Below are 13,231 nucleotides of genomic sequence, written 5' to 3' on the forward strand. Positions count from 1 at the left end.
AAAATATCATTGAGAATGAGGGGCAGTGTTGAGTGGGGACCCAAAGCCCATCTGTAGGCCACTGGACATCCCTTTACAGAAGGGTCTCGGGGAGGAGACGAGCCAGTCAGGGTGTGACGCAACAATGATGAAACATACAATTTTCCTCTAGTTCCTAAATGCTTCCTCCTCCCCACCATCATGATCCCAATTCTACCTTACAAATCTGGCTAGACCAGAGGATGTACACTGGTTCAGATAGGAACTGGAAACACAGGGAATCTAGGGCGGATGATCCCCTCAGGACCAGTGGTGTGAGTGGCGACACTGGGAGGGTAGAGAGAGGGTGGGTTGGAAAGGGGGAACCAATTACAAGGATGTACATGTGACCTCCTTCCTGGGGGACAGACAACAGAAAAGTATGTGAAGGGAAATGTCAGACAGGGCAAAATGACAAAATAATAATTTATAAATTATCAAGGGTTCATGAGGGTAGGGGTAAGTGGGGAGGGAGGGAAGAAAATGAGGAGCTGATATCAAGGGATCAAGTAGAAAGCAAATGTTTTGAGAATGATGATGGCAACAAATGTAGCAATGGGTTTGACATAATGGATGTATGTATGGATTGTATTAAGAGTTGTAAGAACCCCCAATAAAATGATTTAAAAAAGGAAACTAAAAGTAGTATGAAGGAATTAATGTTTTGCTAACATTAAGCTTTAGAGCTGCAAGTAGAATATCAAATCATAATTAAAATTTAAATGGTATTAAAAGATTGATACCTACCATTGGGAAAAAACGTATTATATTTTCAACTGGGTTATCTGCAATATCCAAGACTAAATATCTGGAAAGAGATATAAAACTGTTTGTTTTAAAAACTTTGAAAATTTCTTGGCAAACATAAATATTAAAAAACATAAGCAAAAAACATTTCTTAGACCAGAGTGGTCCCACAAAAAAAGTCTTATTCACATTTACTGTTACTCTTCTATTTCTACCAACTTTTCTAGGACCAGAAGTTTCTTCTCAAGGTGGTCCTATGACCACTTCTCACAATCCCACAGGAGACAACTGAGATGAAGGCCAAGTATCTCAAAGATACTAATAAAATACAAAGCAGAAGTCTGATGAAACACTTGTTACTAAAAGACCACCTGCCCTGGAATTTTACACTTTGGAAACATGTAAAAAAGGGCATTATTAACATGCAAAGCATAGTTTATTGTGTGATAAACAACCCATGTCTAACCTACCCAGGACTACCAATACACTAAAACAAACTAATTTTAAAGTCATCATCGTTTAAAATATATGGTTCTTTAATAATCATTGAAAATCAAAAACAAAAACACACCTTGCCCTTGAGTCACTTCTGACTCATAGCAACCCTATAAAGCAGCGGTTCTCAACCACTGGGTTGTAACCCCTTTTGGGGGTTGAACGACCTTTGCACAGGGCTTGCCTGATTCACAAGTTGCAAAATTACAGTTATGAAGTAGTCACAAAAATAATTTTATGGTGACGGGGAGGGCCACCACAACCTAAGGCACTGCATTAAAGGTTCGCAGCCTTAGGAAGGTTGAGAACCACTGCTCTAAAGGGTTTTCCAAGGTTCTAAATCTTTTACAGGAGCAGATACCCACATATCGCTCCCTCAAAACTACTAATGCAGTCCACTCAATCCTCAATACCACCACCAGAGATCCTAATAATCACAATAAATGCAAGGCTGATGACAGAACAAATTAAAGCTCAGGGAAAATCACTAGAAAAACTACAAATATTAAAACCCTGCTTTAAAACAAATTAATTCAGTATCAAACTAAATCATTCTGTTTTATGTTGCCTTGAATGTCAAGAACTACTAGTGTACTAAGTCTCAGGAGAAAGGGTCCGTTCACTAGGAAAAAGAGCCTGCATCAGAACATTAATGGCTGAAAAAAATCCTTTACAAAGTGTGAAGGTATATTATAGCATTTTAAAAGATATGTTCATTTTCTTTAATATATATATATACATTTATACACGCAGAGAGAGCAGAGAAAGATTTAGAAAGAAATATACCAAAATGTGAACTAATATTTTCTCTGGACCATGGAATTATGAGTGAATTCTAAAAAATTTTTGGTTTCAATTTCTATTTTCAAAAATATTCCTTTTACAAGTAGAAAAATATCAATATATTTTATATTAGAATATTGACGCCTTCCCCTCTTTCAGAAAAAAGTAGTATCAAGTTTCTCTGTTGGTCCAGAAATGTTCTGTCTATATATACATATATACACACATATAGAAAACATTTGTTCTGCACCTTGCTTTTTTTGGTGTAATAAGTCTTAAAGACTATTCCACAGCAACACACAATTTATTTTGGTGTTTATATAGTATTCTACTGCATACTTATTATGACATTAAATGAAGAGTATACTGAAGAATATTTAGGTTGTTTACATTTTTCCTAACAATATCTCACAGGCTTTACACAAAGTATTTGGTAGAATGATATTCAAGTAAAAGTTAATACAAGCTGCCTCCCTGGAAGAAAACTTTTGTATTATAGCCCATAACTCAGGATAAAGTGTCAAAATAGCAAAACACTTAAACCCACTGCCATCAAGTCGCCTCAACTCAGCGACCCTATATGATAGAGCAGAACTTGCACCTGTAGGTTTCTCGGACTCTAAGTCGTTAAAGAAATCAAAAGTCTCAACTGTCTCCCACAGAGTGGCTACTGGTTTCGAACTACTGACCTTGCAGCTAGCAGGCCAAGGAATAACCAACAATGCCTCCAGAGGATAAAGTATAGGTATCTGCTTTTGCTGACCACCTGCGCCCTGTCTCCACTCACAATCCATCCTCCTCTAAGTGATTGTTTCAAGGTCCTAATCTAGAGCAGTGGTTCTCAACCTGTGGGTCGCAACCCCTTTGGGGGGAGGGGTGTCAAAGGACCCTTTCACAGGGGTCGCCTAATACATCCTGCATATCAGATATTTACAATATGATTCATAACAGTAACAAAATTACAGTTATGAAGTAACAATGAAAATAATTTTATGGTTGGGGGGTCACTACAACTGTACTAAAGGGTCACAACATTAGGAAGGTTAAGAACCACAAGAAGGTGATAATACTTTGGGAAACAATGATCTAAGTATATGTAGGTAATTAAAAAAAAACAAGCTTACTGACACTCAACACTAGTGATGGGAAAATCAACTTTTCAGTATACATTTTTTGTACCTTTTGAATTCAGTTCAAGTGTTTGTATCACCCATTTTAAAGTTTTCTCAAATTCAATTTATTTTTTTCATTATGTATGGTGTGACCTATGTTTACAAAATAGATATGCAGAATATCCTTATAGTATAAATTTGAAATAAAAACATTAGACATTTACTACCATTAACAGTTTTATAAATCAAAGTAATAATTCTTACCTAAATAATTGTTGAAAGTTTGGTTTAATAAAATTTGCTTCAATATTTTGTCTTATGCATATTATATGGGTTATTCCATGTTTCTGTAGTATAGGCAGCTGTAAAAAAGGGGGGGAGATGTGAAAGTTTTAAAGTACAAAATATCTCACTGTAATGCAGCTGTTTCAAAATGCACACGACTGAACATTAGAATAGCCACATGAGAAAAATGAATGTAGAGAATTAAATGTTCATTTCATAGTAATAGTTCTAAAATGATGAGCAAAATATTTCAATGGTTCAATATAACACAGTTAATACCACGGGGATTTAAGGGTGGTTGTTTACTCATGCTATAAAAATTCGCATTAACTTTGACTCCCTCAAAATTTACCAACAGTTCCCTCACTGTTCACTGCCATCATTGACATATGTAGCCTTTAAGACAGGGTAGAACTGCCCCTGTGGGTTTCTCTTTACGCCGAGTAGAAACCTGGTCTTTCTTTCAAGGAGGGCTAGTTTTTGAACTACTGACCTTGTGGTTAGAAGCCTGTGTAGTCATGATGCCACTAGGACATGAACAGTCAATTAACAGATAGCTTAGAAATAAGCTATATGAATTATACAAGGGGCTACCCCCCCAAAAAAACACCCCAGAATTGCACTGGGCAGAGCAGAGCTTTCATAGTATGCTCACCCACTAGGTGAGCATCAAGCAACTCACTCTGAGTCGGTGCACCCAGTAACGTCGCTTGGGAAGGTTCTCTCTGGTCACAGAGAATTTTTTCATAAAAGCAGTTTCGCTCAAACCTCGATTTTAGTAATGGCTGATTTAAGAGAACATCATGTGCCTGTGAAATTTTGTTTAATGCTTGGGAAAAATGCCCCAAAAGCTGTTGTGATGTTGAACAGTTTACAAGGACAACGCTATAAGAAAAACTCAAGTACCTATGAGTGGTTTTCTCGTTTCAATAAAGGTGAAATGTTAATTGATGACAACCCTCCTTTTGGACGTCTGTCAACCTCCCTAATGGACAAAAATGTTGACTCATAGTGCATTTGGAGTTCGTTCCACCAGGTCAGACTGTTAATCAATAGCTTTGTATTTAGAGGTTTTGAAAAGATTGCATAACCGTGTGGGACAAAAAAGGCCTGATTTGTGGCAGACCCGGGAGACTGGTTTTGCCATCACACCAATGCACCTGCTCACACAGCCGTTTTTTGGCAAAAAATAGCATGCCACTCTTGCCCGAGGCACCTGACCTTGCTCTGTGTGACTTCTTTTTGTTTCCGCTAATGAAGAGGGTTATGAAAGAACAATTTGAAGATGTGGAAGAGAGAAAGAAAAAAATGAGGAAGTGCTGTCAGCCATCCAAATAGAAGAGCTTGAAAAATGTTTCCAAGAAAGAAATCGCAGATTTGACATACATATCAAGTGTAATGGAGAGTACTTTAAAGATGACAAGTCTGTTTTGTAAAAAAAATTTAAATGCATAGCTTTTGGAGGAAAAAAGTCTGGTTCTTTTTGGATACCCCCTCATATACTACACTCACATAAGCGGTATACTTTCAACACAAGATAAAAAGGTATTTTGCAAAGAGCAAAGAGCTTCACAAATTTCCTTTAAAGATAAGGCAAAACAAAAAAAGTTGTTTCTTTTTAATCATTTTATTGGGGGCTCCTACAGCTCTTATCACAATCCATACGTACACCATTGTGTCAAACACATTTGTTCATATTTCGACATCATCATTTTCAAAATATCTTCTTTCTACTTGAGCCCTTGTATGAACTCATTTTTCCCCCTCAATAATAATGGATCTTCAGCTGGATTTATTTATGTTTAAATGGTAGAACGCCTCAGCTGCACACTGCAAACTATGGTACATATCAAACAATTTGACTTTTCCTTATAATGTTCTAACTTTGCTTCTTAAGAGCACTTCCAGCAACGCCAATGGCAACTCATATGCACCCTATGACTTATGGCATTAGATGAAAGCTGATGGAATATACAAAAGAACAGTGAGAGATTGCTTTTCCTGCCATATGCAATTTACTGGAGAAACAAACTGCTCGTGCAGTGATCAGTGTCACATACCATTAAAAAAACTGCATGTAAGTGAACTATACAGTTTAAATTTGCATTATCCAAGATGCAACTTGTATATTACATGTAATTAAAGTTGTTTTTTTTAAACACACCAAACTCACTGCCATAGAGTAGATTCGAACTCACAGTGACCCTGGTGGTGTAGTGGTTGCAAGTTGGGGTGATCACTGAAAGGTGAGCAGCTCAAAACCACCAATTGCTCAATGGGAGAAAGACAGGGCTTTCTACTCCTGTAAAAAGTTAATCCTGTGATGATGGCAACATATGTACAAATGTGCTTGACACAATGGATGGATGGATGGATTGTGATAAGCGCTGTAAGAGCCCCCAATAAAATGATTTTTAAAATATAAAAAAAAAAAGTTAATCCTGGAAACTCCACAGGGGGAGTTCTACTCTGCCCAACAGGGTTACTAAGACTCTTAAAAGGAATATGTTTTTCATAAAACATTTTACTACAAACACAATTTGTTTGAGAAACAGTACTGTATAGTGGTTGAAAGCTGGGGATTTGCAGTTAAGAAAGCTCAGGTTCCAAAGTCTACCTCTACCAATGAGCCAAGTGAGCTCTACGGCTCAGTTTCTTTATATGAAAACAGTGGAAATACTACCTATAGATAATTATAGGTAAAGTGGTTAGCGTAAAGCCCGCCACATTGCAAGTGTTTCTAGTGAATGGTAATTATATACATAGAACTTTATTCTTTAAAGGAGATAAGACATAGATAGATCACTTAAACGACTAACTAGTTCTATACAACTGACCTAATTAATGACAACAGCGGAGCTCAACTATCTAGACTAGCTTGTACTCTTTCTAGTGCACGTTTCTAAAAGGCAGAATGGTATAGAGCTCAGAGGCTCTATTGGCCACTCACTGTTTCAAAATATTCCTAATGTTACAAGTGTCCCTTTCAAAGATACTATATATAGTCTGTAGTATCTGCATTGGCACAATATTTAAAGCAATTTGACTTGAAAATCTTAGGAATTAACAGTAAATATTTTTGCAAGCAATTATAGGTTTCAGTGAGTTTATGAATACCATAATTCATTGGCTAGAATGTAAATTCCATGACAGCAGCAAGGATTTTTGCTTGTTCACTGACTCCTATGAAGTACTAATATTAAGTGCCATACAAAACAGGTATTCAATAACTATCTGTTCAATAAGTGAGAATTCATACTTGACTGAAGGTAAATTTAATAATCTTAGATTTTTCCTACAAGTTAGTTTATAACACTCTGTATTTAACTCCAACATTCTACATTACATAGTCTAGAGAAGTAGTATTAAAATTCATGAGATGTCAAACAATTGTATGGACTTCAAAAGTTTTAAATGTTAAAATGTTTTTTCCAGCAAATTTTCCTACATTGGTATACTCCTGTCTTTCCGAAGTACATTCTAAACTGAAGAAGGGAAGTAAGGGTTTAAATGGGGATTAATCATCAACCATTGTTCTATATTTACGTTTATGTCAAAACTCGAAAATGTACACAATATTCATGCCTACGTTGACACATGATGATCTATGGTAGTGTTAGCTTATCTACTTTATCAATATGAAAAACTAAGAGGACATATATAATTAGAGATTAAAACTGTTTTTAATAAGATGAAAACATTAGACTATTACTAAGTGAAAACACAAACTTCATCAAGGTAGAGTCCTAGGTCAAGATTGCCCAGCATGATGGGTGTGACAGGTGCGCCTCACCCAGGGGCCGTGGCTCCCCATGCACCTGACACACACACACACACACACACACACACAGTCCTAATGTAATAGTCACTGCTATCAAGTTGATGCCAACTCATCGCAATCTTATAGGGCAGTCTGTAAGGCCCCTGTGAGTTTCCAAGACTAACTGTTCATAAGAATAGACAGCTGCACCTTTCTCTCCTGGGGTGGCTGGTGGCTCTGATCGCAGCCGGACACACAACCGCTACGGCACCCCTACGTAAGTAGCAAGGATACATAATATTTCACATTTTTAGTGGATATTTTTTGGACATTTGTTATATAAAGCAAATGACTTTATACTTAACACAATAAGGAAATTTTATAAAAAGAAATAGCTAACTAATTGCAAAAAAGCTTAAATTTTTCTCTTATTAAAACTCTTATCTTTCTCCCACTGACCTTGTTGTCTACAGTCTAACACTTACCCCAACTGCACCACTAGTGCTTCTAACTTAAGTATACTGTCTTCAAAATAACCAAAGTTTGGAGAAAACATCTTAGAGACTCAAACTTCAGTGTCATCGAGTCCATTCCAGCGCACAGTGCCCCCTAAGGGACAGATTAGAACTGCCCATTTGGGTATCCCTAAGCTGTAAATCTTTTTTTAAAGCTAAGTATTTAATTTTTTTACAAAACAACCTTAACACCTTCGAAGTACTCTCCATTACACACAATACATTTGTCAAACTGTACACATGAGTTTTTTCCATAGCGCTGTCCTTGTTAGCTGCGTTCAACATCACAACAGTTTCTGAGTCATTTTTTCTTGGGCAGGAAACAAAATTTCTCAGCTACATGCTGTACTCTTAAGTCAGCCATCACAAAAAAATGAGGTTTGAGCAAAACTGCTTTCATGAAAAAATTCACGTGACCAGAAAGATCCTTCCCACTGGGTGCACTAACTCAGAGCGAATTGCTTGATGCTGACCCGGTGGGGGGAACGCATACTGTGAAAGCTCTTCTCTGCCCAGCGCAATTCTATTTTTTTTTAAACGTTTTATTGGGGGCTAGCTGTAAATCTTTATAGGAGCTAAGAGCCTCATCTTTTTTTCTAAGCAGTGGCTGGTGGTTCATGATTATCAACTGCTGACCTTATGGTTAACAGTCCAACTCATAACCCATGGAACTAGTAGTATTTTAATAAGCAAAGAAGCATTAACATGGGTTGAATCATCAAGTAAGTCACAACAACATCGCTACATATTAAACTAAGGCTATTATTTTAACTGTTTAGCTGACCCAAAGTCAACTCACAATCATGCAAGAGTAACACTTTAAGGGTGCATTCAGCCTCTTCTTCCTCCCACAAGTAGCTATTAGGGTTAAAGCAGCCTTTATTTCTGTTAACTTTACAGGACATTTTAAAGGGAACTTCAAAAAGTTTGTGGCAAAATTCCATTCTTTTATTTCCATATTCCACGAGCCTTTTTGAAGTCCCCATGTACAGGGGGCATTGATTTCTAACTAGGAGCACCCAGACCTCACGTCTGCAAAAACAGAAATGAGATTTGAATGACTTTCAAGAAACACATATTCTCAACCTTAATGAGGAAATATGGATAATTAAAATGTTAAACTTCTTTATTTGGGGCTTTAACTGTGTCTCAAATTTTTCAGAAGCAATGATGAGTAATTATAGTTATCTAATATTTCAGACAGGAAATAAATCATTAAATAAGTCAGTTGTTCAGTGAATCTCTCAACCATAGATTTCAAACGAAAAACCTGCTAAGACCTGGTTTGTAATTTGTAGGGATTCCTGAGAACCACTGATCCTGTAAAATGCAGAAAAAAGTGGATATTCCAGAGATGATTAATGTTAACACCAGTTTCTGAGGGCACACTCTAAAATTGAACTATTACTACTAAAAACACTTCAGCAAAGTTAGTTAATCAAGTCTGGTAAGTCGAAATTTCATACCTTGCTTTTCATAGCAGAAGAATATGGACCTAAAAACAATCCAGGTAAAATTTCCTAGGGGGGAAAAATAGAGATTTACTGTCAGTAAATTCAATCTACACGCTTTCTCATAAAACTGAGTCTTGCTGGTATTTCCCCAGTTGTTAATATAATTTGCATAAATGCTTATTTAGGCAGTATTTGCTAGGCATACTGAGCAAAATATTGGCAAGAAAAATGCAAATGTGCCTTATAATTAAAAAATGAGACATTGAAAGCTTCATATAGTTTCAGAAAGTCAGAGATTGAGCATTCGTAATGTTTTTTACAAGCTTTGGATAGAATATATTGTATTGTGGCCTTTAGATTAATAAAAGGCAAAAGTTGATTCCAACTCATAGCAGCCTTGTTGGACAGAGACAAACTACCACCCATCAGGTTTTCAAAGCATAAATCTCCAAGGAACTGAGTGTCACACTTTTCTTCTGCACAATGGACGGTGGGTTCCAACCGCCAACCCCTGGGCTGGCAGCCAAGTACTTTAATCACTGCACCAACAGGAGACCTTAGATTAATAAAACCTCTTTAGATTTTTAACTCTCTCTTATGTTATGGCTTAGAAATAAAAGTCATAAAGGAAATAAATTCCTTGAAATTACAGTGTCTTATTCAGTCAAACCAAAGTAGCATTAAGATATAACAGAATTAAAATTATCATTAATAGAATGCTATAATCACATTTTAAAAAATGTATTAGTATCTAATTTTTGTCTCCTGATTTTTTACCAATTGAAATAATTATCTATTCAGTGCAGAGTTCACATTTATTCTACATAATTCAACATAGAATATGCTTCTAGTCTGGATATAGCATATCCCATATATTAATATAGTTTAATCCAGTAGTTAGTTTTGTAAAGCTGTTGAGTCTATTCTGATTCACAGCAACCCGTGTCTGTCAGTGCATCTGCTCCTCCGAGCTTTCAGGGGATCCATTTTCAGAAGCAGACTGCTGGTTTTCCTCTAAAGCAACCCGAGACAGAGTCACCCTGTCAGCCTATCAGCTAGCAGTAAAACACGGCAACTGTGTGAACCCCTCAGATAATCAAAATTATTTGTGACTAGGTCTGATTTCTACTAATTTCTTTGAAAATTACATTTTACTCATCTTTGCATTCTCCATAAACTCAAAAAAATAAAGAATGCCTCACAGCATCTACATATTTTGAAACCGTGAACTTTCACTGAAAATGGAAAACAGATTTTTAGAAGTCAGGAGATTCCCAGAATTGGGTGACAACACTTGATATTGGGGCTAGAAGAGTTGACTGTAAATGGTATGAAATGCAAAACAAAAGTGAACTATGTGAGTTAGAAGTTCTACTGCAACTTTACGGAAATGGCAGTAATTCATTTTCTAAATTCTTTTAAAAATACACAAAACCATTACTGGTCCCTAAAAAACATAATGCACAAACTATATAGCTGTAATAAAATCAAACCAAATCCACTCCCATCAACTTGAGTCTGACTCACAGCGACCCTATATTTGGGATTCCAAAGCTACCAATCTGTATGGGACCAGATAGTCACTTCTTTTTCCCACAGAGCACCTAGTCTGTCTTTAATAGCCACCCATGTGGTAAGTAATACAATATTTTAAAGATTTAAAATGTTTCCTATTCAGCTCTTGTCCTAGTATTGTAAATAAAATCTGGTTAATTAAATGAAACCTGCAGGTCTATAAAAGTACAAACCATTATTAGGATTGTTAATACAATCACCCCAACTCATAGCAACACTATGAATGGCAAAATGAAATGTTGCCCCATCCCATGCCATCTTACCATAAGATAATCAACTTTAATACCTACAATATTTATTTTGAAGTATACTTATAAGCAGCACACTTTCCTCTTCCCCCCTTTTCATTTAATACAACTAATCAGTGTGCTTATTACATAAATTTTTAATCCAAACAAAAAATAAAGAAGAATCTATTATCTTCTTAGCATTAAAGTTGGTGAATCACCACTTTCTTCAAAACGGCAATTTGACACAACACCTATAATGCACGAACCCTGGTGGCATTGTGGGTTAGGCATTGGGCTACTAAATTCAAAGCCGAGAGTTCAAACCCACCAGCCATTCTGTGGGAGAAAGATAAGGCTATTTGCTCCTGCAAATAGATGGTTGCTATGAGTTGGAATCAATTCAACCACCTTGAGTTAGGGTTCTTCGCTAAAGAAACCTGGTAGCAGTGGCTAACTATGTGGGTGCTAACTAAAACGCTGGCAGTTTGAACTCACCAGCAACTTAATGCTGTTTCCTAAGATTTACAGCCCTGGAACCCCCAAGGGGCAGAATTCTACCCTATCCTATAGGGCTTCTGTAAGTCAGAATCTATTTGAAAGTAGGTTTTGTTGGTTTTTCATACAACAAAACACCTTTCTTAATTTTATTTGCCTTATTTGAAGCTAGACTAAAAATTCTACATTCAATACTTTATGTCCCCTCTCCTGAGTCTTAAATCTTTCTCTTCCTATGTCTTTTATCTCCTAATTCATTTTTGCCCGACTTTCCTCTTGCTGTACTTTTCACAATAAACTTCTTTGACTTTCTTGTACTATGACTGATCTCTGCAGCATAATGCCTATGGACTACACACCCTACACCAGACTTGTGGCTCTCGTTTGCTATAATTTTCAAACTTTCTACTATATAGCAAGGCTGCTAAACAGACTGCTCTAATACCTGCATCGACTTTCCAGTTTCAGTTCTTTGCTGTGCTCCTAGATCCAAGCACTCCCTGTTTATGACCCTCTCCTTTTTAAAGCACTCATCTATCCACTTATGTGTCAAAACCATGACATTATTAATGCTTCCAAAGCATCAAGTTTATATGAATCCCCAATGTCTGGCAGAATGTCTTCAAATAAGACATTTAATAAGTAGCTGTTAAAATAATATGAAGAATGAAGGAATAATTAAATGCTTGGAATGACTATGATAAGATTATGATTAATTGGTTGAATAACTGGTAAAATTACAATGCTTATGCTTGAGAAAATAATTTGTTCCTAACTGCAGCCAAAGCACTTAAATGCTAATACTGTGTTAAGCATTGTATGTAAATTATTTGTGAATGTTATGGCAACTCTGCACATTTTCCCATTTTTTTAAGATCCAAGATTAACCTTAAAAAGGGAATATTCTTAAAACTTAGTGAAAACCCGACACATCATGAGTCAGTAAATCTCAAATCCTCTGTGAAATGAGGTCAAGTTATTTTAATAATGAAGATAATGATCATATAAATTGACTTGAATAGAAAATTAACTTGTCAGACCTGCATCTCTCGTCTCATAGGATAGGTCCACTCCTAAGGGGAGGGGGGAGGAAGGAAGAAGAAAAACATAAGTAAATAACATCACCAATTTTTAATATGACATACATGTGTACAAACAATTGGCTTAACGAATACTTGGAAATTTACGTGCCTAGAAACAGATTAAAGCAAATATTGTCCTTCTAAGATTTTGATTATGCTACTGCTTACAATGAAAGGAACTCTAAAGTGTCTTCCAGAAAGTAAGTTTCTTTTCCAGAGTCCACTAGAAGACCTTCTGTTGGCTCTGGGGGCAGGTCCTGGGCTCCCTGTTGATCTTCATGTGGCGTGTATGGTATCTATTGTTCCCCATTTCTGCTTGCTTCTCGATGCCTAATCTGCTCTTTGTTATATCTCAATCAAAACAAAACCACTGACCAAGATACAGTTTATTCTAACATTGTCACATTAACAGAACAAAGAGAAAGAACCCCTTTCCAAGGGGGATTATAACCACAGATGTAGGGGTCAGGATTTTTTTTTAGAACTTTTATGTTGTTGTTGTTGGGTGTGGTTGAATAAATGTTAACTCATAGCAGTCCATGTAACAGAGCAGAACTCCCCTTAAGGTTTCTTAGGCTGTAATCTTTATGACAGCAGATCACCAGGTCTTTTCTCCCTGGTGCTACGGGGTGGGTTCAAAATACCAACCATTCTTTTAGCAGCCAAGCACTAAACAAGGC

General features: G+C 36.5%; 1 protein-coding gene across 1 annotated transcript in view; it reads right to left on the bottom strand.

The window, feature by feature from the left end:
• Nucleotides 1–13,231, bottom strand: part of STYX (serine/threonine/tyrosine interacting protein) — a 39,426-nt gene that overhangs the window by 17,458 nt on the left and 8,737 nt on the right. The window contains exons 2-5 of the mRNA XM_075531937.1: nt 12,510–12,542; nt 9,182–9,235; nt 3,420–3,517; nt 766–826 (exon numbers count right to left, since the gene is read on the bottom strand). Coding sequence (XP_075388052.1) covers nt 766–826; nt 3,420–3,517; nt 9,182–9,235; nt 12,510–12,542 — 246 coding nt within the window. The remainder of the gene's footprint in view (nt 1–765; nt 827–3,419; nt 3,518–9,181; nt 9,236–12,509; nt 12,543–13,231) is intronic.

This window comes from Tenrec ecaudatus, chromosome 14 (assembly GCF_050624435.1).
Source record: "Tenrec ecaudatus isolate mTenEca1 chromosome 14, mTenEca1.hap1, whole genome shotgun sequence".
Lineage (NCBI taxonomy): Eukaryota > Metazoa > Chordata > Mammalia > Afrosoricida > Tenrecidae > Tenrec > Tenrec ecaudatus.